Consider the following 24,381-nt stretch of genomic DNA (forward strand, 5'->3'; position numbering starts at 1 on the left):
TTGGAGGATTTAAGTAGGGCATAAGTGATGTATACACTTTATCTGGCCCTCTTTGTAAAGGGAAGCATTTCACCCCACTGCTGGAAGCATTATCGAGTGATGAGAAAGGTCTGAAATAAAGAGAGACCTCTACCTCGGAAATAAGCTTCATGCAAATTTTTTCCACAGATTTTTCAGTTTGGGGTTTCGAAGATCTCAGGGATACTGCGCTTAGGCTATAAACTTTCACATTTTTAGAAAGCAGTCTTTTTCACTCTCACTCAAGTACAGGCCAAACCTCATCTCCAAACTTCTGCTCTTCCACGTGAATTACAAAGCACAAAACCCCAGCTGCTGCCAAGGTACAACACGACCTTGCGCTTCCTCACTAAAATTCAGTGTTACAGCAAGAGCCGGATGCCACATCAGCTGGGTAGAGATGAATTTTTATCATGGAATCAAAGAATGGTTTGGGCAGGATGAGACCCTTAAAGCCCACCCAGTTCCAATCCCCTGCCATGGGCAGGGACACCTCCCACCAGCCCGGGCTGCCCAAAGCCCCATCCAGCCTGGCCTTGAGCACCTCCAGCGATGGGGCATCCACAGCTTCTCTGGGCAGCCTGTGCCAGGGCCTCACCACCCCCACAGTCAAGAATTTCTTCTGAATATCAATCTAAATTGAGTCTCTTTTAGTTTAAAGCCATTCCCCCTTGTCCTATCACTGCACCCCCTGACAAAGAGTCCCCCCCCCAGCTTTCCTGTAGCCCCCTTTAGGTACTGGCAGGCCGCTGTAAGGTCTCCCCGGAGCCTTCTCTTCTCCAGGCTGAACAACCCCAACTCCCTCAGCCTGTTTTTGTAGAAGAGGTGCTCCAGGCCCCTGATCATCCTTGTGGCCCTCCCCTGGACCTGCTCCAACAGCTCCATGTCCCCACGCTGGGGCCCCAGAGCTGAACGCAGGGCTCCAGGTGGGCTCTCACAGCTTTTCAGGTGAAGAAGAACTACAAGCAGGCCATGAAAGGGGAAGCCCCCAAGGCAACTTGGCCCCAAACGCCGAAGGTCACAAGCCACCAGCCCAGCTCCCGCTGCCCGCTATGTCCCGAACAAGGCAGCGCGGTGCCACCATGCCCCAGCCCTTACCTGGTCATCCCGTACTCCGGGGGCGGCTGGTACCGGACAACCGCCACCTCCGTCCGGGCTGGCTGGGGGGCCACATAGGAAGCCTTGAGGACGTCCTGCGCTCCCGCTGGGTGCTGCTCACCATAGAAGAGCCCGTGCTCAGGCACCTTGCTGCCAGGGGACGCCGCCACCGCCGCTGCCTTGGCTTTGTAGGGGTACTCGGGTGGCGGGCCCCGCGGGTCCATGCCCTTGCTGGGTGCCGGGGCCGCCTTCAGCCCCTTGCTGCCCGCCGGGGCCGGCAGGTGCTGCTTGGCCCCGTTCCTCTCCAGCGAGAGCTGCATGATCCTCTCGCTCAGCGAGCGCACGTGGCCCTGCTTCAGCTCCTTCAGTGCGTCGTCCTTATGCGCCTGCCCGCTGCCAGCCCGGCTCACCGTCGGCCTCCCCTCCGTCCTGGACTTCTGGCCGGAGGTGCCGGCGACATAAAATCCCGGCCCCGTCGGCGGCTGTCCCCGGAAAAACTGGGACTGGGCCTTGGCTTCCTCGTAGGTGGGGAGCTCTTCGCTGCTGTGCGGGGGCTGCGCGGCCCGGGGCTGCTTCTCCATCGCAGCACCGTCCCCCTGGTGCTCCTGCCCCTGCGGTTCCTGCCGCGCCGACGGCTGGACCATTTGTGGGTCCTCTGGCGCGAGGTTTTCTGTGGAAGAGAGAGTGCTGGCAGTGCTGTTGGAGGGGCCGGCGCTGCCCGTCGCTTGGTGCTGTATGGCCAGCAGGTTCATGTTCTCGCTGGGGTTGCCATACCTCAGCTGCTCCTGGATCAGGCGCTGCAGGACCGTGCCGGCTGCCACCTCCTCCGAGCCTCGCATCTCCACCTCTGAGCTCCGGAGGAAGTTTGGAGGGTGCAAGGTGCAGAGGGCTTCCTCGGCTAGGTGGGGAGAGAGAGGCAGCGGTTAGCCCTGCACCAGCCCGGGGGTTTGCTCAAAGATTGGGGTGCGCCTCAGTTTTGGCTGCCTGGAACCAGCGCCACGTTCTTCATGTGGAGGCCTGGCACCCCTCTGCCCCTCCTAAGCCCCATGGCTGTCATCCTCACCCCCCACCCCAGCCCATCCTTCATTCTGTGTGCAGTGACCCCCAAGAAACACACACTCGTCCCTTCAACACCCTCCTTGTGCCCCACACCAACACCAGTCAATGGAGGGACAGGTGGACCCATACCGACCCCAGTCAATGGAAGCACAGGAAAATGTGATCTTTTCTAAGACACGAATTGGGTAAATCCCTCCCTGGAGATGCCTTGCACAGATTAGAGGCAGCCTCCGTGGCAATACCAAATCAGATGACGCATTTTTGACAGCTGAAGTTCGATGAGATGAATCCCCTCACAAGTGCACTGCATGCCACAAGAAAATGTAATGCAGAACGTGTCACAAAAAAACCTCTAAAATTATACTGAAAATAAAAGGGCTCAGAGAGTGTAATTAAACAGGAATCTGTGCTCTGGCATCTTGTCTTAAAACTGCAATTTCCCCTCTGGCAAATAACGCTATTTCTATGTGAGTCAATACTAACTTTTGTAATTTTGCTGGGTGAGTACAAAGACGACGTTAAGGTCACGGATGTAATATCAGCGTTTTAAATATCACAGAACGAACTACCGTAGCAGAGACTACTGAAGTAAAGCAGAGGAAATGGTGTAATTTTTTCACCCAGTCTCCCAAGCTGCATTTGCATGGGATAAGGTGTTACCGGTGCTGTAAACTGGAGTGAAGCTGCGCAGCTTGAGGGTTGGTGCCAAATACTGAAACAGGCTCCAGCTCCCTTTTCCAATTCACCCCTGCTTGTTACGTGTAGCAGCATGGGCATCACAAGCCACAGAAAGTGAAATATGCAGTGAAGTTTGCATTTGTAGTGAAGAAGCAAAGCATCTAAAAACATAATCCTTCCTTCCTGAAGCCCACCATCCCAAGGATGTGTAAAGATCTGTATGAGGGCTGCCTGCACCCAAAGGGGTGCTCCTGAAAGATAGACCCTGCTATAGGCAAAAACAAAAATAAGCCCTCAGCTCTGCACACAGTCCTCCCGATTTCCTAGGCAAGAAGGAGGTGCTGTTCTGAGTTCAGTTTTTGAGGTCATTCTTGGCAACTTTTTTTCTCTATCCTGCTGTTTCCAATTCTCAAAGGAGTTCTTCAGCAGTACTTGCATTTGTTTTTCTGGCATTCGAAAGTAGTTAAAAAGCAAAACTTTCTCCTGAGGTCTGGTATTTCCCTGAGGTTTCATCAGTTATTGCACATGCTGTGGGATAACTTATATACAATCCGGATGCCAGAGGGGAAGAGAAGCCTTTGACTCTTAACTGTGAGAATAGGTCATTTCCACTAACATTTTTTTTTTGTGGCAAAAGCTTAAACATGATTGTGGGGCTTGAGAGGGAGAGAAGATTCCCAGGCTGTTCCACTCCATGCCTGCTCTGCAAAATATACTTCCCCTCTGCTTTCCCTGGGACAACATTACCTGCCCGTCAGCCTGACTGGCTGTGGTGGCAGCCTGGCCACTAGGTTTCTGAGGGTCTGCCAGCTCCCTGGGCCAGTGCTGGAGCCAACAAGAAGCAGATGCGTGCACAGATAGATAGCTGCACAACAGCCAAGCATCCACCTACATTACATGTCCCCGCAGCTACAGCAAACTCCTACTGCTGTATTTGCATTATCACAGCACACAGAAGTCTTGCCATAATGGACATTTCTTCAGACTTGCAATAAAAACCTCCCTTATGTGAGAGAAAGCTCACAGTCTAGTTATTAGACTAGGAGTGAGGGAAGTGGATAAAGCCAACGCCACACACTCAAGATAGCTCTTTATCATACACCACGAGGATCTTCTCTCCTGTGCTAGTCACCCGTCGGCATCCTTATATTCAGGAGATGCACTTCAGGAGTCTATTTTTGAGGCCCAAAAGGACTGAGCACCGTGTGCCTTATACAGGATACCAGCAATCCTGCTCCCTCAGCAAAAAGCTACGGACCTCAGTGCAGCTGTTCAGAGAAGAGCATCCATGTCCAGAAGGACGAGCAGAAACGGTGCATCCTCCACAAGCACAGGTGACAAACGATGGTGGGTTCTGACACTCATGTCAAAGGCTACTCTCCTTTGACCGTGCTGGGGATGAGGAGCTGGGCTTTCACCTCTGTAAATATTACTGCAAATGGTCCGAGCTGTTTGGTTTATGCTCAGGGAAAAGCCTGGATGTAACTGCGATGGGTTCCTATGGAAGAGCGGCCACCCACTTACCAGCTTTCTCTTTAGCGCTGATGGCTTCAGCTGTTAGCAGAGAAACTTCATGCCTGCCAGCAAACAACTGGTGGTCCTGGTAAAGAAAGCCAGCGTCTTCCAGTAGCTGGCCTGGGGTGGTAGGCTTGTAACAAACAGCTGTGGAGCCTGCGAGGACGAAAGATGGGTTGTCAGTAAATAAACCACTTGCATGACAAAGTATAAAGCCATGATTAATGACAGAAGCCCCCCAGAAATAATCTTGAGCCTTGTTAGGTGCCTGAGAAGCCCTGCTGGGGTCACCCAGCCAACCATCTCTGCTGTCCTCACCACCACATCAGCTCTGAGGAATGAGTGGCAGCTGCCAAGTCATCAGTGCTATTTTGTGCACCAGCACAGCCTGGTTTCCAGTCTAGGACCAAAGCAAGGCTGACCAAGCCTGGCTCATAATAGCCAACAGATTTACAAGATGCTCATAGAGGTTGTGGAGTCTCCTCCTTGGAGATCTTCTAAAACCACCTGGACTTGGTCCTGAGCACCCTGCTCTGGGTGTCCCTGCTTGAGCAGGGGCTGGACCAGATGGACCCAGAGGTCCCTTCCAACCCTTCTGTGGCTCTCTGAACAGCAACAAGCTCACAAACGAGGCACAGCCCCAGGACACAAAGCCAAGATCCAGCATAAAACCAAAAGAGGGAGTGGGTAAGGAAGAGGACAGACGGATAGGTGAGGACTCAGCCACACATTCAACAGGGCCACAGTCTGAAAGGCTTAACCGCAAAATCTGCTCACATCTAACAGCTCATTAAGACAGAAAATTACTGAGACATAAAATATGGCCAACACTATCAAGGGAGTTCATGAATCACTTGGACCAGATGTTCTTAATATGGTAGAGAGAGGATGTAGCTGGAGAGCCCCCGGACACGTCCGACAGGAGCCGTGCGCCCCAGCTCAGACATCCCACAGACAGGGGAGGCTGGATCAGTCCCGCAGCACCAGGCTCTCTGGACGCGCACTGAGGCTCTTCCTAAATCTGCTCTCAGGGTGCCTTTTTCTAGCAGTGTTTGTTTTAACGAGCTCTCGCAAAATGCCTCTTGGCCGTGTTAAGGTGGGAATGGCATTGGCTTCTTCCCCTTCCAACTCCTTTCTCCTCATCTTCCCAAAGAGAAGGCTCGTTGAGGTCCAGACCTTGGAGGTGAGCATCTCATCCCCCAGCGGGGATGCAGCCAAATCCCGCTCCACACCACCACTGGTTGCCAAAAATTTTGGGCTAAGAGATGGCCATTGACCTCCAGCACTGCTGAGGGACGTGCTCGGGCAGGAGGTGAAGGGTTTGTGGTGGCACCAGCAGGGCGTCCACCCATCCCAGCAGGACATCTGTCCATCCTGGCAGGGTAGGAAGCCGACGAGCACAGGGACAAGCTTGCAGAAGAAGCTCACACATTTTTACGTCCAATTCATCGCTGACTCCACGCCCCTGCACGGACCAGGGCAGGAGGAGGAGGCAGGATCTAGCCCATCGTCATTGCAGGCATGAAGACGCAGAAATTATTTTCCTCTGAGCGCAGAGGAGAGGAAATGGGCATTTCTGCGAAATGTTAATGAATTCAGCACTTCACCATTTATATTATGCACGAATCTGCACGGCGGTTAGCTATATTTAGAGAGCAAGGAGGGAAGACTGCTCACTTGAGTAGATATGAGGCAAATAAGTTTGTCAAAATTAGCACGGGAGACAGCTCCAGCACAAATGCTGATACAGATAAAGACAAAAAAAAAATCTCAGGACCCAGTTTCCAACACTACCTCCATAATCTGGCGCAGACCATCACCACAGACACCCTTCACTGCTCCTGCACACACACACACAGCCCTGCCCTGGAATTGGGGATTCTGCCTGAAACAGAAGAGTTACGAGTCCGGGCTTGGTTTAAAAATAAAGGCTGGACTGGGATAAAACAAAATCTGCACACACAAGGAAGAAGAATGGTCTCGAGCATTGCAAGCAACCTCAACCACCAGCTAGGCCTCACCACTCACCGAACAAAGCCTAAAAGAAAGAAACTGCTACTAAAATTTTTACTTTCTTCCAGTTGCCTCCTGCATTTTGAGCCAGTAGGCACCCTGGGGTAGCATCTTCAAATCTTCCTAGGTGCAAAAAAGCAAATAAAGACTTGGTTTTCTGTAATGGCAGCAGAAATTCTCACCTGACTGCTTGTCTTTGGGGGTTGTACCCACAGCAAAGGACACAGGAGGAGAAGCAAGTGAGATGGTTTTATTGGGAATTACAGCAAAAGGTGAGGAGGGAGATGAGAAGCAGCTCACCCAGGGAATCCGGTGCCCACAGGTGAATGGTTTAGAGACCGAGCAACATCAGACGCTTGCTGAGACACCTTGGTGAGCAGCACAGGCTCCTTCAGTCATAAGAGAGAGCTTCATCCTCAGAGGGGGACTGAGCCCTCCGAACAGGGAGGAGATGCTCCCCAGCTAAGACCCTGGTCTTGGGCATTGCCCAGAAGTTACATTTTTTGGACCAGATCCCCTCCCAGCACAGCTCATGCAGCACCGAGGTACTGCTCCGAGCCTCTCTCCCCCATGAGACCTCAGTCTGGCCAATTGCACTGGCCACTGTTCACCTAAAGTATTATAAAGTAACACCTTAAATTAAAGATAAAACTGAGGGAGCTGCGTTGCACTATAGAAAGGCACAGTTTTATGGAAACCCCTTTGCTCAGCCAGTCAAAACCTTTCCATGTAACAGCTCCACTCCCTAACAATGTGAACGCTCACCAACCATAAGCACAAAACTATAGGAAAAAAAAATAAAAACCCAGCTGCAAGTCCATGGCACATGCTGCCACATCACCGGGCACCGAGGGACCATCACCCCTCCCAGGACACATCCCCAGGGAAGGGCTTTAACCCGGAGGACGCAGAGCGGTGCACAGACATCACCCTTCCAGCTGCCACATACCTGGTGCCTGCTACATCTGAGGCATTACCACGTTCCTGGGCTGGGTCAGTCCTTGCTGGATTCACCCCTCGTTACCGATTCTCCCCTATCTGAGTGCCTGCCCGGCACCCGTTCGTGTGTTTCCCTGGTTTAAGCTAAGCACACGTCACGCCGCGTTATCCCGGAGCCTCACCACGCAGCCGTGCAATTCATTTGAAGATTCCCGACTATTTCGGTGAATCACTCGCTAAGATTAACGCCAGGGACTCGGCAAGGACCCACAGATGGAGGAGCGATGCTTGAATATTTCCCGTTTCTGATGTGGTTTCGCTCTGGTTTTGAGTGGGAGCTGAACCAAAACCCCATAGGAAGTGCGGGGCCGCGACATTACAGGAAAGCCACGTCTGTAGAGCAACGCCAGCATCTCCCAGCAGCACATTTCCTCCTCAAACCGTATCTGGAGTAGGCGGTGTTCTTTCAGCCCACTTATACGTCTTCACCAAAACACCCCAAAACTGACAGAACCAAAACGACAGCGTTTCAAAGCCCACATCTGTCCTCCTGTCTCGCAGCCAAGCCAGCAGGGAATATAAATACCTTATTCCACCTTCGAAATGCTTTCTCCGTGGAAGTATCCCAGGCCACCGAGAAAGGAAGAGAATTACCCAAGGGCTCTCCTGCCCAAAAAGAGCTCCATGAGCCCGCCCCCAGCATTGGCACCGTCATTTCCCTCACCAAAAATTGCATCATCCAAATGAGCACCGAACTACAAAGGCTAATAAGAAAAGGAGATGGGGGCGTCCAAACCCCATCGCTGCCAAGGAATCGGGCGAAAATACCCAAATTTAAGGGCAGCTAAGGCGGAACGCTCTCCATTTCGCTTCAGCCCGACGCGCCGGTTTTCATCTACGTTTCCCCCCGGCAAAAAAAACAAAGCGAACCAACGCCGAGCTCGGCACAAAGCAGAGCAGCCACCCTTGGAAAGCAGCTCCCGGAGCTGGCAGAGGATCACATGGATGCTGGGAAGAGCGGGGCCAAGCCTCCCTGCCCGGCGGATGCCCGCAGATCAGGTGCACGGGCGTGCAGGGGCACACGGGCGGCGGCAGAGCTTTCATCTCGCAGGGATAGGATTTTTATGAAATTTTAATCATTCACAGGTTGTTGGTTTTTCTTTCCCCTCCTCCCCATCTTCCCAGGCTCGCACGCTGCGGAGGAGCGGGATGCACGGGGGGTGTTGTAACAGCAGCGGGATGTTATCGCACCTGCACAGCCAGGCGGGGCGAGGAGACACGCTTTCATGTGGCTTCGGTACGGTTTGCAGAAAAATACGTGCCTCTATTCATTATAAGCTACGAATTTGCCTCTAAGGCTGCGGCACCGATCTGCAGTACCGCCTGGATTTATAATGAGGGCTCAAGGAATCGAATCAATAATTGAAATTTCTGCTTTGATCCAGGCGCCGTGATTACGACTTCTGTCAGCGTCGCCGTTCGGAGATAAAAGGTGAGGTGGTGTTCAGAGCTGGAGGCAGGGAGGGAAGAAACTGTCGAGGAGTGAAGTACAAAGGCTGGCATGGAGCTGGTGAATCAGAGCAGCGCTTGTACTGGAGACATTTCACTACTCCGTCAATTCTCCTTCCCAAGGCATGAAAAAACCCTTTCATCCGAGAGAGAAGTCATCATGCAAATTCTTAGGGAATGAAAACGCCTTTTTTTTTTTTTTTTTCTTTAGCAGAAAATAATATAATCATGCATCAACCAGCCACAACATACTGACAAAGCATCAGCAAAGCCGGAGTTTAAGCTACGGTCAACTTTGCTGTACTTACTGCCTTTAAAAACGATCACATTGCAGACAGGCGCTGGCACGATCGGTTTCACGGGATATTTAAGCCCTTCCATTAATTAAACAGAAGTGAAACGGGACCTCAGACTGCACAGACACTGCGGATCATTAAGTCTGGTTCCTCGGTACTTCAAGCAACCACGTTATAAAACTCCTCTCTCGCTCTGCTTGAACGGCACCTTAAAAAGCAGAGGTTTTTCTTTTTTGCCCCGTTCCTCCCATTTGGAGGCTGTTTAGGGTCCTGTTCCTCTGCTACACACACAAACCCCTCTCGTTTCCCGCTCGCAGCCCCGCCATCGCTCTTTATCCACGTATTTTTTCGCCAGTGGTGTCCTTTAGGTTAAATAGCTTTCTCCCTGAGTCATTCCCACAAACTTGCAAGCGTACAAAGGAGTCTGGGATACGGGCAGAACAAAAATAGTACAAAGACCGTACAGTGCTCTTGAACGGAAAATGCAGGCATTGAACTCTATCTTACGCATCTTCATATTTCTCGAGCTTTTCCTTTTTTAAACGCAGCCAGCACGCCGTACACCAGGCACTTCATTTGATCCACGTTAAGAGCCGCTTGTGATAACCCGGCCCTGAGCATAATGCAAGGGCTCTGCTTATCTCAGACGGCACGTCTCAGGGAAAAAGACACGAAGCCTTCTTCCCACCCGAATATATATTGAAATTACGAGCCTCCCATTATTAAATCATCACACGCAATTTATATTCGGCCGCTTTTGAGAGGCAGAAGCGCAGTAAAGCCGTTACCCGCAGAAGCGCTAACAAGATAATTGCCTCTCGCTCCTGCTCCCAAACGGCTGAGCTCAGATTTACAGCGGGGAAAATCGCTCTAACGGCCCACAGCGAGCAGCCTGCGGCTCCAAAAAGGTTCAGAAACGGCCCCAAACCGACAGACGCTGCAGGCAGGGGAAGACGTACCCGCTACGGGACACCCAAATGCCCTGCTCGGCCCTGGGACCCGCTGCCTACCCCGAGCCGTGCACACCCGGGTGCCTCCAGCCACCTCGGGGGACCCCAGGGCCATCCCCAGATCCAGCAGGGATTTCCCCTGAATAAACCAAACTAAAGCACATTTACATCAAAAACAGCTAGTCCCAAGAATTGTTCTGTTATTTCATCCCAGGCTCTGCTTTCCTGAAATGCAGCATCCCACTGCTTCTGCTCTCACGTGCACCAGGATGCCTCTGAAGGGACTTCGCTCGGCTGTTCCCCAGCTTCACGCCCCAAAAATTCAGCGCTGAATCCCACCTACTGAAAAAGCCACATAAGACACCAGAAAAAGAGATACACTTTCTAAATGCCTAAAGTTTCAATAAAAACAGTTTCCTTAATGATTTTTTAACAGAAGAAGGTGATGTAGTTCTTCTTATTAGCATTATTTTGTATTTCTGCTTCTGATGAATGAAGGCTGTTCTATTTTAAAATTCAGGACATAAATGGGAACCAGATCACATCCACCCCAAAGCTGCCAAAAAACACACTGCTGTACGAAACCAAAAATCCTCCTGGGATTTTCCCAAATCCACAAAACATTCCCCAGCACCGAAGTTTCCACTGGGACTACTCCACAAGCAGCCGGTCGCTGGGTGAGAACGTCAGCGCTCAGCCCTCCTCTTCATGGTTTCCAGTCCGGTGGGGCCACGAAAGGCACGCTCTCCCACCTCACCCCAAGGAACATTGCCCCTAAAGCCAGCCAGCTGCTGGAAACACCTTCAGCCTCGTCCCCCCGTGCCCGCAGCTCCGCCTGGGCGATCGGATCCCGGGGGCACAGCAGAGCCCTCCCCGGCGAGGCCGAAGCCCCGCGGCTTTCCGAAATCAGCCTGGGTTCGTCTGACCGGCAGCGAGGGAAGAAGCGGTTTTAAACGAGCAAATCTGGAAGCACGGGGATGGAGTAAAACAGCCGAAGCTTCTGCAGAGGAAACCTGTGCTTCGGTCCCGTTTTGCACCGCTTTGCTGCAGCTGCTGCGGACCTGGCGGAGAGGCAGGGATCACCACCGAGACGCGCATCTGCCGGGTAAACGCCACGCGGTCACCTCCGGGACGAGCAGCACGGGCACTGCCCCGAGCTCCTCCGCAGCACCTCAGCAGTCATTTGTGGGTACAAACGAGAAATAAGTTAGAGCAATCCCAAACTCTGCCATCCTCGGGGGGCCTCGGAGGGGCAGCACCTGCGCCGAGAGGTCGAAGCTGTCCCCTCTCAGTGCTCCCCGAGGGGAAAGCGAAGCCTGGGGCGCATCCCTCCCCCTCTATTTGCCACCCTAACACGCTGCACCACGCCGGCATCACCTCCGTGCCAAAGCCTCGCCGGTTTCTGCCCCTTCTCCCTTTTACAGCCTCGCTCCCGTTTCCCCGGCAGGACGGGGTCGGGATGCTTTTTTGTCTGAAACATCCTCTTGCCAGCCCCGAGGACTGGATCCCTTATAGAGATTTCAGAGCCCAGTGAGCACAAAGTCATTCGGAGTCATTTCCCGACGGCTAGAGAGAGAGAGCTCCACGGACATACACATATGGGAACGGCACCCTGCAAAAACAAGGGGACACCCCGACTTCAAAGCCACTCCTCCCTCAGAAAGCTCTCTCGGCTTATTTTTGAAGGGGAAAAAAAACACAGATACGTGTACAAATGTCAAAGCAGAAAGCCCCGAGCTGGCTGGACGCAGCCCGAGGCCCCGCAGACGCCCCGGCGCAGCTCTGGGACCCCGCAGGCGCGTGGCAGCCCCTCCGAACAGCACCAGGAAAACGAAAAAAAATAAAAATAAACAAAACAAAACAAAAAAAAACCACCACCGCACACCACTTTTTTTTTTTTTTCCATCGCAAGAGGAAAAACGAGCGAGCGGCGACCTGCCTGGATGCAAAACCACGGAGCACAAAACCTGGCGGGAGGACTGCGATGGGGGGGGGGGGGGGGGGATGTAACTTGGCGTGGGGTCTGGGTTTTGTTGGGGGGGGTTTAACTCCTCTTTCAACGCATTTTGCGCTCGGACACGAGTTGCTCTCTGCTCTCCCCGCGGGGGTAGGGGGGGTGAAATCTCAACCCCCCCCCCCCCCCCCCCCCCGCACCACCAGGAAAAGCCGCGGCAGGCCCCGGGTCCGAGCCGCAGCGAAGCCCCGTCTGCAGCCAGAACCACCCCCCCCCCCGCGCTCCTCCTTCAAAATCCCCCCAAAAAACGTCACTTTTGGGGCCGCCCCCGTCCCCTCTCCCCGCTCCTCTCCCGGTTTTCGGTGCCGAGCGGGGAAAACTCCCCCGGGTGAAGGTGCGGGGGGGACACGGCCGGGCTGGGTGAAGGCGGCCCCGAGCCCACCGGCGGGGGGGGGGGGGGGGGGAGGGGGGGTGTGCCCGCGACAACCGAGGGGTCCCACGGTCACGGGAGGGTCCCCACGGTCACCGGAGGGGTCCCCACGACCACGAGGGGGGTCCCCACGACCACCGGGGGGATCCCCACGGTCACGGGGGGGGGGGGGGATCCCACGGCCACGGGGGCGTTCCCACGGTCACCGGGACCCCGGAGGAGGGCCGTTTCCCACCGGATCCCCCCCCCCCCGGGACGGGGGTCCCACTCCCCACCCCCCCCGCCCGCTCCCCGCGCTCCCCCCCGGGCATATCCCCGGGAGCACCCCGCCGCGGTTCCGGCCGTGCGCCGCCGCTTCCCCGCACACGTGGCCGCGGGCACCCCCAACCCCCCGTACGCGGGGAGCTGCGGCCGGCCGGCCGGACACGGACACGCACACGGACACGGACGGGGCCGCCCCCCGCCGGTTACCTCCGGCTCCGCGCCCCGCCGTCCCCGGCAGCCCCGCGGCCATCCGCGCCCCGCCGCTCCCCGCCGCGATCCGCCCGGGGCCGCGGGGCGGGGCGGGGCGGGGCGGGGCGGGCGGCCGAGGGCGGGCGGGGGGGGGGGCGGGGCCTGGCGCTGTGGGCGGGGCTTTTTGACAGTGCGGGCGTGGCCGAGCCTTTTGTGGGCGGTGGTGGAGGGTTGTGGGCGTGGCCTAGGTTGGTGGGCGGGGTTGGTGGGTGGGGGGCGGGGTTAGTGGGTAGGGGGCGGGGTTAGTGGGTGGGGGGCGTGGTTAGTGGGTAGGGGGCGTGGTTAGTGGGTAGGGGGCGGGGCCAGCGGCGGGGGGCGGGGTTGCTGGGGGCTGGGGCAGCCCCGGGCCGCTGGGGGAGGCTCCGGGGCTGAGCCCCCCCGTCCTAGGGGCCTGCGGGGGTGCGGGCGGTGCCCGTAGGGCCACACGGAGCCCCAGAGCCGTGGGTTAAGCCGAGGCAGCCTCCCTTAGTCCCTAGGGCGTCCTGTCTGTCCCCTAGGGCACTGTCCCCAGCCCCTAGGGCATCGTCCCAGCCGCCTAGGGCACCCTCTCCGTCTCCTACGGCAGCCTGCCCAGCCCCTAGGACATCCTTGCCACCTCCTAAGGCATCCTCCACATCCCCTAGTGCATCCTCCCCATCCCCTAAAGCACCCTCCCCATCCCCTAAAGCATCCTCCCCATCCCCTAAGGCAGCCTCCCTGTCTCCTAAGGCATCCTGCCCATCCATAGGATATTGTCCCCATCCTCTAAGAAATCCCTCCCCATTCCCTAGGGCATCCTCCCCAGCTCCTAGGGCCCCATCCCCTAAGACATCCTCCCTATCCCCTAAGACATTCTCCCCATCCCTAGGTCAACCTTCCCATCTCCTAGGGCACCCCTCCATCTCCTAAGGCATCCTCCCCATCCATAGGACATCTTCCCCATCCCCTAGGACATCCTACCCATCCCCTAGGGCCTCATCCCCTAGGGTATCCTCTCTATCTCCTAAGGCAACCTCCCCATCCATAGGACATCTCCCCCATCCCCTAGGGCTGCATCCCCTAGGGTCTCATCCCCTAGGGCGTACTTCCCATCCCCTAAGACATCCTCCCCATCCCCTAAGGCATCCTCCCAATCCCTAGGGGATCCTCCCCAGCCCCTAGAGCTCCATACTCTAGAGTATCCTCCTCATCCTCTAAGACATCCTCCCCGTCTCCTAGGGTCCCATCCCCTAGGACAACCTCCCCATCCCCTAAGACATCCTCCCGACCCCTAGGGCATCCTCCAGCTTCACCTCGAAGCCCTGAGCACGGGGTTACAAACACAGCCCCTTCCCCTTGCTGCCCACCTGCTGCATTGCCCAGTTGCATGCGTGCAGGGCGCTTCACGCCGACCCCAGGATTTACGGGACCAGCTCTGTGGCGAGAGGAAATTGGCCAGTTGGGGTTTTCTCCGTGCCTCAGGACGCCGGCCCCACAGGATGCGTTTCCATCTCGGCGGGGGTGAATCACCAACGCATCGCGGCACCGCTCCCCGGGGGCTGGCACAGCCCGGCGCTCCCCTCCTCGGCACATCCGACCCTCGCACGGAGCCGTGCGGAGGCAGGCGGGGCCGAGCAGCCCCTCTGCACCCTTTTCCCGGTGATGCCCCATGAGACGGACCTCTTTTGGGGTGCTGGGCACCGCCAGCATGCTGCTTGGGTTCCTGCATCCCGTTGTCCCAGGCGCTTTCAGCCGAGCGAGCTGTGTGGTGCGAGCGTGGCCACCCTTCTGCTTGCACTCCTTTCTCCTCCATCTTCATACACGGACACGATATTCAGGCCCCAGAGGGACTGACAGCGGGCTCTGCTTCCAAAACACCATGCTGAAGGCGGAAATTTGGGTAGAAATGCAGCAAGAGCTGCTGTCCCTGCAGGATTCTCTGAAGCTGTGGAGCTGAAGCACCTACGGGAGCCGTCTGAGTTTTAGGGGCGCTGCCCTCCAGGGTGTGGGGCTGGTTTGGGAACAAGCACGGCAGAGGTCCGGGGCACCTCCCTGGGCAGCTGATACAGGCTGGGTTTGCACTTGAGCAGAACAGGGAATTGCAAATCCCCTCTGCTCTTCAAGGGGGAGGCAAGGAAAAACATCGCATCCTTGGCACACATTTTAACTTCCTCGGGGAAAAATAAACAGACTTAGGGGAGCAGACTTGGATGAGAGAGGGATGCTCAGTTCCCTCACCTGCTGCGGATGCCCTGTGTACCTCACAGCAGATAATTTAGGTCCAAATTCAAGATTTTCAATGACTAAATCCTCTGTGAAATCAAGGGAAACCTTGACGATAGATAATTAGGCACCTTGATCCACTGGACGATCAGGTCTTTAGTATCCCCGGTTGTGCAGCATCCTCTCCTACCTGCCCTGGAGAGGAATTCTGGCTTTGCTTACACACACTGGTGAACCATGAGCCCTCCTGTCTATAAATGGAGGCAAAATTCATCAGCGATGATTTCAGTGCTAGAGGAACAAACGTATCAAGAAATGGGATTATTTGCCCTCTTGTCTCTCAGTAGTTTAGCAAGGGCAGCACGAGTTGCGCCGCTACATTTCTGAGGAAAGCAACCTGTTATTCTGCTCAGAAGTGTAATTTCTCTTTTTCCCCATATCCCTCATTTTCTGGAGCATGTTTCCAAGTGATCCTCAAGGACTTTTTCCTCTTCAATTCCATTTTGATTCAATAAACCCAGAGCTGGGGACCTCTGCGCTGCTGTCGCCCCCAGACCTGGGGCTGGACATCCCAAACCCCAAGTGACCCAGGTGTGGATGCTTGTAACATTTCCATCCACCCACGTGTGCAAAGCACACAGATTCCTAATGCCACAAGCAAAAAAAACAATTGTACCACCTGCCCCATCGGATGGAAACAGCCTCACCTTTCCTCACCGGCCACAGCTCGTGTCAGCTCCTTTTAACCATCCTCACCTTCCCCCAAACACCTGCGAGCTCCGGGCAGAGGTGAGTCCCCTTGCAGCAGTTTCAAGCCCCGTCTGGCAGAGGTGTGTGAAGAAGCCAGCTACCGGGTGGGCCGGGAGCTCAGCTGCTGGGGCAGCCCTGAAGAAATGCACCCGGACAAATGAACAGCCGCTGTAAGGTTTACACAGCGACAACTGTGAATATTTACCAGGTCCCCTCCGGTAAGTGCTTCACAGGCAGTGTTGTATCTGGAGGCAGCAGAAAGCGCTCTGCACATCTGTTTTTCCAGTTCTGCCAAAGAGCCTTTCATTTTTCCCCAATAACTTGACCTGCCTGGTTTCTGGCAGGCGCTGCGCAGCGGAGCGCTGCTCCCTGGGCTCCCTCCAGCATGGGATGAGGTCAAGGCAACGAGGAAAAAGAAACAGCTGGATGGCTGCTCAGCACTGGGAACAAACAGGGCAGGGTCCGGGGCTTTTTTTTTTCTTCCTTCCCTTTTTGCTTACCCAGTGGGATTTCATTCCTGGATGTATTTATTCCCCCGGCACGCTGCAGCACCGAAGCAGCGTTTCCTGCAGTCGGCGGCTGTGGGAGCTTCCTGCTCCTGCTGCTGGCCCTGCTACAGGTGCAGAGAGCACATCAAGATAACCACCGCTGTGTCCATTTATCCAGCACGGGTCCTTGGGCTTTCCTCTCATCCACACGAGCGTTTTGATCCTGATTTCCCTGGGTGGGTTTCACACCTTGCTCTCCCGCTCTATTTTTCCATGTCAGCACGCTCCCATTAGCCTGCCCAAGAGCCTGGGGCAGGGAGGGCTGGGGGTCTCCCTTTTCAATCACATTTTTTCCTTTTTTTTTTCTCTGCCATTCAGGCAGATCATCTAAAAACAGTGAGCGGAAACATTTCCAGTGGAGAAGGAAGGACGTGGAAAAGAAGGGGGGGATGAGGGAATGGAAGAGAAGGGAGGAGAGAAGGGAGCAAGCAAGGGAGAGAGACAGAAAAGCCATCTGCACATGTTCCTCCGTGGGGAAAGTTTCTCCCTCCCTGACCTCACTTTCTCCAAGGCCAGAAATTCCACCTCAGGCCTTGCCAAGGAGACAATGCAGGGCCACAGAGCGAGCGTGAAATGTTCTGGTTTCATCATTTGCAGAACAAAAGGAACACAACAGCCACAGCCTGATTCATATCTGCTGCAATCCAGCAGCCAGGCTGTGGGAGAGGAGAGGCAGGCGAGGAAAGGAAAAGAGGAGGTGTGGGTTGGTGGTGGTTTTTACTCATGGTTAATCACCGTAGACACACGAAGGACCGCCTTGGCTTATACTAACCTGGTGTCTTCTCTCTGACATGGCCACTAAGCAGACGACAGCAGGGAAAATATAAGGAAGAGGACAAACACATGTGCTGTTTCCTCTAGTACACAAACCTATTCTCCAGCAGTTCCTGCACTGCGGGAACTTCCTGAGCCAGAGGCTGCAGCTACATCGTTGGGTTTGAGAGCCCTTCATGGACCTTTCTTCCATGATGTTTTCTAATCACTTTTTGAGCCCATTCATACTTTTGGCAAGCTGGACATCCTGTGGCAATGAGTTGCACAATGTAATTGTGCACTGTGTGAAGACACACTTCCTTTGGGTTGTTTTAGGGCTTTCCTTATTTACTCCTATGTCATTCGTAACTCCCATATGTCTACCGTATCCTCCTTCAAGCACCTCTTTTCCACCTCAGCAAGCTGTAATTTACCCAGTGTCTGCTTTCATGGAAGCTGCTCTGTCCCTTGGTCACCATTGCCTCCCTTGCCCTCTGCTTAGAATCACAGAATCACTGAGTAGTTTATGTTGGAAGGGACCTTAAAGCCCACCCAGTCCCACCCCCCTGCCATGGGCAGGGACACCTCCCACCACACCAGGTTGCCCAAAGCCCCATCCAGCCTGGCCTTGAGCACCTCCAGGGATGGGGCATCCAAAGAGAAGCTCTGCGAGGGCCTCATCACCCTCTGAGTGAAGAATTTCCTCTTTATATCTAATCTAAATCGATCTTCTTTTAGTTTAAAACCATTCCCGCTTGTCCTATCCCTACACCCCCTGACAAAGAGTCCCTCCCCAGCTTTCCTGTAGCCCCCTTTAGGTACTGGCAGGCCGCTGTAAGGTCTCCCCAGAGCCTTCTCTTCTCCAGAGAAGCCCAGAAATGGGCTCATAGCTCAAGGTACCGTTGAACCATGCCCTGGTTACTCAACAGCAGAGCAAGGAGGGGTTTCCAAAGGTTGGGTTGGGCATGACAAGCAGAGCCCAGTCCTTAACAGGCAGAGAGAAAGAAGTGTTAGGAAGGGATTTTCCAGCCATTGTTCATTCCATTCTCGGAAACATGAGAATGATCAAAAGCTTTGCAAATGTGCAGGAAAGGAGGATATGAGTAACAGCCAGCAGAGATTCAGCAAGAACAGAGCTGGTCAGACTAATTTAATCTTCTGTGATGAGGTGATAAACCTTGTAGATGAGGGGGGAATTGCAGATATCATTTATATGGGCATATATGTAAGGATTTTAATACTGCGTCATATGGTATCACTCTAAGCAAGAGAGAGAGAGGAACCTGGGCTAGAAGAAAGAATTAATAGATGACACCACGACTGGTCAAAACCCTTCTCAGAGCTTAGTTACTAATGCCATGCGGCTACACAAAAAGCCTCTCCTAAATCTGGTACTGATCAGCATTTCCAGGAATGATTCAGAATCCAAGCACAGCTTTTTATGTTTGCAGTTGACATCAGGCTGGGACAAACTGCCAGCAAGCTGGACACAGGACTGGAGTTCAAGGCAGGCTTGACAAGCAGGAAAAAAAGGATGCGAGTTGGTGATCTGCAGTTGGGTAGCGCCTGGAAGAGGAGAAGCTCCAGATGAAGTGGCAGTTCTGTGTGACCTGCAGATCCCTTGCCAAGCATGAGCCAGGACCATGCTCTTGTGAGAAAGGAAGACCTTGAAAGAGATGTTGGCACTGCACTGCTCCCAGCCTGGCCCACGGAAGGGCTTTCTCCAGTCCTCCCGCCCTCTGACGGCCTCAGCCAGGCGGCTTCTTCCAGCTCAGGAAAGATGAGAAACATTTAGAGACAAAGGAGAGCAGGGAAAACCACTACAAGTCTAGAAAAAAACATCCTGTGAGAGAAGGGATTTGGGTTATTTAACACAGCCAATGGAAGGATGTATTAAAGAAAGAACAACCTTCAAGCACAGAAGGCACAATGAAACAAAGAGAAAATGAGTAAACTCTTTCTGCTTGGTTTTGGCAGCACAATGCGTCATTGGCTTACGTTCCAGACATTTAATTAGATATCAAGAAAACTTGCAGCGTTTGGAGCAGGGAAGCACTGGAGCAGGCTCCCTGGGAAGGCTGCTGGAAGTTCTCAAGACAGGTTGCTCCACCATGCCTTGGTGGTTTTGTCTGTGAGTCTTGCCCTCGGGCAGAAGGGAGGCGTAGCTGACCCCTGCTCAGACCTGCCTTTCTGTGACTTTTAGGATAGTGAAGCTTTGTTACCATACTGATGTTTTGTCTCAGGATGTTATTATTAAAATGCTGCTTTATTCTCTGCTCCTCTACCAGGTGCCCCGTTTCACAAGGGCTGAGCATTGACCTGGTGCTGCCAAGCCCTGGTTCCACCACCACTTAAATGCAGCATACATCTGATGGATGCTCTCGTCCTCTCCCCCCGCACCCTGTGGTTGCTCTTACCACCCCGCTGGCCTGGCAGAGGAGCTCATGCAGCTGTGCATGACTCAGGTCAGGAGGCTGATCCAGCTGAAAATTCACCAGCCAGGAGGGAGGCAAGAAGAGGGATCAGTTTTCCATTACTCGTCCTGCTATCTCACATGCTTTTGTCTGCTGTGTCTACCTCGGATGGAGCAATCACGTCTTGTGCTGTGCTTGGAAGGCAGAGTGGAAATGTAAGGTGATACGAGCACTGCTTTCAATAATCTTTTCCAGACTGAGGGATGTCTGATAGCACTAGGCAGAGGGAAGTGGTGTCGGAGGAGTTTCTCCTGCCCCTCAGCTGGGAGCAGGGCTGGGCAAAGGCCCTGGGAGATGCTGACCAGCACGGCCAAGTGCCCCAGTAGGAAACAGCTCACACTGGATGCCACACACTGCTTTGTTAACATGGGGGAGATGCCAGGAACCAGGCTTCCCTGTGCTCCATCCCTGATCCCTGCCCCATCCAGAGTCCTGCCCCTTGACCGAAGTCATCAAGAAAACAGAGATAAATCTTATTTTGCACATCGTAAAAATCTGCTTCTAAACTAAAACCAACCAAATCTTATGTTGAAGAGGGAGCTTGTCTTTGTCACTGACTATGTTTGCTCAGACTTGGAGGTTTTGCCAAGGCTAAGAGAAACAGGCACCTGTCCCTGTAGGAAGGCACCAGTCAAGGGAAAATTGAAGAGATGCAGAAGATCAAGAAGAAAAGGAGCTGGAGGAAGCTGTGTCAAAGAAAATGTGTTTTAAAGTAACTTCATTCGGTTTAAATCAGCTGGGCAGTGAATGAGGCAGCCAAGGGGAGGTTGTTGGCTCTATTCCCATTCCCTGTTAGACGTCCGTCTGGCCAAAGGCGTGTCAAAGCAGTCTCTATCCTGACACCAAGTGGAGAGAGCTCATAAGAACTCCTTTAAAATGCAATCAAATGTATGAGACTGCCAGTGAGGACAGCTGCTGGCCCTGCCATCCCTTCTAGAGCCAGCGAGGCATCATGCAGTTCATGGGCATCTCTGGATTTACAGTATTTTTTTCAAGATCCTGGGTCTTAGCAGCAGTGGTTTACAGAAGAGGTGGATGCACATGATAAAAATCACCACTCTGGGCTCCTGCACTTTTACCATCCTACCCGAGTTTCTACCAGTTTCTCATGTATTGAGCAGCCCAACACATGCACACTGAGCATCCTTACTGGGGACAAGGAGGGTTTCAAGAGCAGTGGGGAAACCATCACCTGTAAAGTGAAGAGGAGAGCTCCTTTCCATGAGGAAGAAGGGCTGGTGCTCTGCCATTTGGTGACGGAATGCATGGTCCCATCGAATGGTGCTGAGCCCGGCACCATCCCCAGCCACCATCATCTGCCCCATCTCTAGCCTTCCCCCATGTCCTCAGGAGGGGCTGGTGCCTCCTTGATCTTCCCCCTTCCCTGAGTGCCAGACCTGCAGGGTTGGAGGTTGGGGGACCTCCTGCAGAAGTTCCCCACCCTGCACCTCATCTCCTCACCCTTTCCGCTAATTCATCCTGAGAAATGCATCTTTCTTGACCATTGCCTTGGAATTAAGGGGAGATTGCTTTCCACACCTCTACTTCTGGCTCCCAGGACTAAAAACAAAACCACAAAACCCAAAGCCAAACAAGCAAACAAAAACTCATCCTGTTGCAAGGCATCAGTAAGTCACAGAAGTGCCAGCCAAGGGTTGGACTTCCAACCCAGAGCCCAGCAGCACCCAAGCACTAGGAAGGTGGCAGCTCAGCTCCCAGAAAAGAAATTCTGCACAAATTTCACACAGAAAGGTGCTAAATGCCTCTAGCATCCATCCCTCTGGTGGACAGAGTTCAAAAGCAACACAAAAAAAGGCCCTGGTGGTGATGAATTTAAGCACTGGAAAACATTCAACGTCTGCCCTGGGTTTTAACAAAGTCATTTCCTAATCACTCTGCTGGGTACAGAGGAAAAAAAAAGAAAGACAAAAACGTATTGCATATGGACTTACCCAGTTGATCCCGAGCAAATAGGGCTGGTGCACCTTCAGAAATGTCATTGTCTGAGAGAAGAAGAAGAAATGCTCAGAAAGGTCAGCTCAAGAGGTAGGTGCATAGAGCTTGGGTGAAAACATCTGCTTTAAGCTCACTCTGCACGTGCCTTTCCCCCTTGGGGACAGACAGGTGATAGCACGAGCTGCCCAGGGGCTGTGCAGTCTCTGACCTTGCAGGTTGTTGAGACCCGGCAGGATACGGCCCTGAGCAGCCAGGTCAGACCTCCCATGTCCCCTCCATCACCCTACAACGCTCTGGCACTGCAGCATGGGCAGGGGATGCGAGCTGCTTGCAGTTGCACAGCTCAATACAGGCAGGACTGAGAGATGACTGTTTTGGAAGTGGTGGAGGTTTATTTATTTTCCAACACTTCATTCAATAACAAAGTGCTGCTGAAGTCCAGAAACTCAATGTAATTTTCAAAAAGAAAAAAAAATGCAGAGGGTTTTTTTTTATTATTATTATTTTACTTTATTTCATTTCAGGTTTAAAACACTTGCTCAATATCTTGGCCAGACTAAATAAAAAAAAATAAATTTTAGTCTGGAAACTGTGGACTGCTGCTAGGGGGATCACAGAGGGTGTTTAAGACAGGCAGGTTCATGACATAATATAGCAGTCTATACCTATGGCGTTGCTAAGAGATCTTTCCACCCACTATAAAATGCTGTGAGATCATTTAGAAAAGACTACTAGTTTAGAACAGCAATGGGCTGCATACAAAACTAAAGTCCAATGTTTCTTTAACTACTTTGTGTTTTTATAAGTTGTTGATGGCAGCAACTCTGCCCTCCTCTGCTTTACAGACCCAAGCGCGGTGGGGTCCTGAATCCAAGAGAGATTTGGTTGCTTCAGCTATAAAACAATAACACAAAGCATGTCCATGGCTAAAAAAAAATAAATAAAAATAGAAAATAACGAAGCAGAGGTTGTTCTAAGGGGCAAAAAGCAGGGACTGTGGCAAATCCCCCATGCCCATCTCTTAGAGATGCCCCACACTGGCTGGCTTCATAAGCAGCAGCTGTGCTGTTAAAAAGATGCTACCCAAGGGTGCTCAGCTGGGAGGTTGTGCCCAGGGCTGCCGTGTTCCTAAAGCACTAATTTCCTTATCTAATTCAGCTCTGGTGGAAATGGAGGTGATGCTGTCCCCAGCGAGGAACAGCTGGTGCTGGCCTGGGGTGATGGGGCCGGGCAGGAGCACACGGGGTTGTGTCTGCCACATGTTTGAATGGGAAATAAAAAGCAAATCCCAGCAGCTGGCTGGAAATTAAATAGAGATTAATTGATGCAGGAAATTGGTCTGCTGGCTATTTCCCATTGCATCTTCCCCAAGTACTTTCCTGGCAATTTCTGGAGAGTCATGCACTTGGGCTGGGAGGTCTGGTGTCATGTTAAATTGGGATGAAACCATAGGTGGTCCCACACAGGGCAGCCCTCATCCCTCCTGTCACTGCTGGGACAGCGTCCCTGAGCACCCATCTTAAATGTTTCCACACAAATATGATTGAAGAGAGAATGGAATCTTTAACAGCTCTCTTCCTCACTCCTCCTTAACCATGGTCATCGTGGACAATTAGGGTGGCGACACCTACCATAAGTGCTGTACTAACTTACCAAAACTTATTTTTTTATTTTTATTTTTTTATTTATTTGGCAAAAGGCTATTCCAAGGAATGAAATCAAGCAACAGATCGAGCTTGTCAGTCAATCTGCCAGTCCCTGCAGTTTGGATCAGACCTTTCCCACCTTTACACTGAGCACTACTTGGGCTGGATATAGCCGCATGCAGCCCCTAGGACTACTGCAAGCACAGTGATGGGCAGCAGCACATTGGGAAGGCTCCCAGCATGGTCACCAGGCAGATTAAAAACTGCAGTGATGTCCTACCTCCTTTCACACTGGCAAAGGGATGGATCCCACCACGAGACAACCAGTTGGTTTCATCCAGCTTCCAGTTTTCACCAAGGTCCATCTCTGATCTGCAGCATCAAAGCTCTGCTTGTGATGCCTCCTGCAGCTCTCTCTGGGGAATAACCAGAAGACAACACTGAATGCCTGTCCTGCTCCACACCACTGACAGCTGCTGAGGAGCTTCTCTCGGCAGAGGAAAATGTCTTGTCAATGTTTCAGGCAGAAAGGAAAAGATTAAAGATTTCATGTTTCAAGGAAGAATATTGGACCAAGGGGTAGGTAGCTGCCTCTGCCAAACCTCAACTTATCATATTGACAAGTCTGTTGGCTGGGTCAAAAGGCCACTGATACTTCAACCATCTCCAATTTCTGCTAACGCTGAGAAGTTCCTAATCCCTTGCCATATTTCTGGGGATGGAGTGTTATTTCTGAACAGGATGATGTACTGCAAGGGCATTAGTCATGGCTGGGATTCACAGCACAAAGAGACAGCAGCTCACATTTTCCCTCCCAGACCCCTTGGACCTGTGCATCTGTGATGCACCGGGGACATTTCACCCATCTTCCTTTCCCTAAAGTAGGGTTATAGAATCACAGAATGGCTTGAGTTGGAAGGGACCTTAAAGCCCACCCAGCTCCACCCCCCTGCCATGGGCAGGGACACCTCCCACCACACCAGGTTGCCCAAAGCCCCATCCAGCCTGGCCTTGAACATCTCCAGGGATGGGGGATCCACAGCTTCTCTGGGCAGCCTGTGCCAGGGCCTCACCACCCTCCTTATACCCAATCTAAATCCA

The 24,381-nt window shown here is 53.2% G+C and overlaps 1 protein-coding gene and 1 long non-coding RNA gene across 6 annotated transcripts in view; one reads left to right on the top strand and one right to left on the bottom strand.

Annotated features, from left to right (window-relative positions):
• Positions 1 to 24,381, bottom strand: part of AMOTL1 (angiomotin like 1) — a 75,206-nt gene that overhangs the window by 45,604 nt on the left and 5,221 nt on the right. Inside the window, exons 2-5 of one of the 3 annotated variants that reach the window (XM_035542458.2) lie at positions 23,561 to 23,696; positions 21,631 to 21,681; positions 4,378 to 4,524; positions 1,117 to 2,014 (exon numbers count right to left, since the gene is read on the bottom strand). In XM_035542458.2, the coding sequence (XP_035398351.1) occupies positions 1,117 to 2,014; positions 4,378 to 4,524; positions 21,631 to 21,681; positions 23,561 to 23,645 (1,181 nt within the window). In that variant the 5' untranslated portion in view covers positions 23,646 to 23,696. Of the gene's footprint in view, positions 1 to 1,116; positions 2,015 to 4,377; positions 4,525 to 12,930; positions 13,018 to 21,630; positions 21,682 to 23,560; positions 23,697 to 24,381 lie in introns of those variants that run through there. The other 2 variants (XM_050713375.1, XM_035542457.2) reach the window with 2 other exon arrangements.
• LOC118245882 (uncharacterized) lies at positions 7,504 to 11,946 on the top strand. 3 transcript variants are annotated; one of them, XR_004778003.2, is made up of 3 exons: positions 7,504 to 8,379; positions 8,506 to 8,617; positions 8,766 to 11,946. It is a non-coding gene; the product is annotated as an uncharacterized LOC118245882 (long non-coding RNA). The 3 variants fall into 3 exon arrangements; XR_004778002.2 differs by having other exon boundaries at positions 8,506 to 11,946; XR_007708795.1 differs by lacking the exon at positions 8,506 to 8,617.

This window comes from Cygnus atratus, chromosome 1, assembly GCF_013377495.2.
Source record: "Cygnus atratus isolate AKBS03 ecotype Queensland, Australia chromosome 1, CAtr_DNAZoo_HiC_assembly, whole genome shotgun sequence".
Lineage (NCBI taxonomy): Eukaryota > Metazoa > Chordata > Aves > Anseriformes > Anatidae > Cygnus > Cygnus atratus.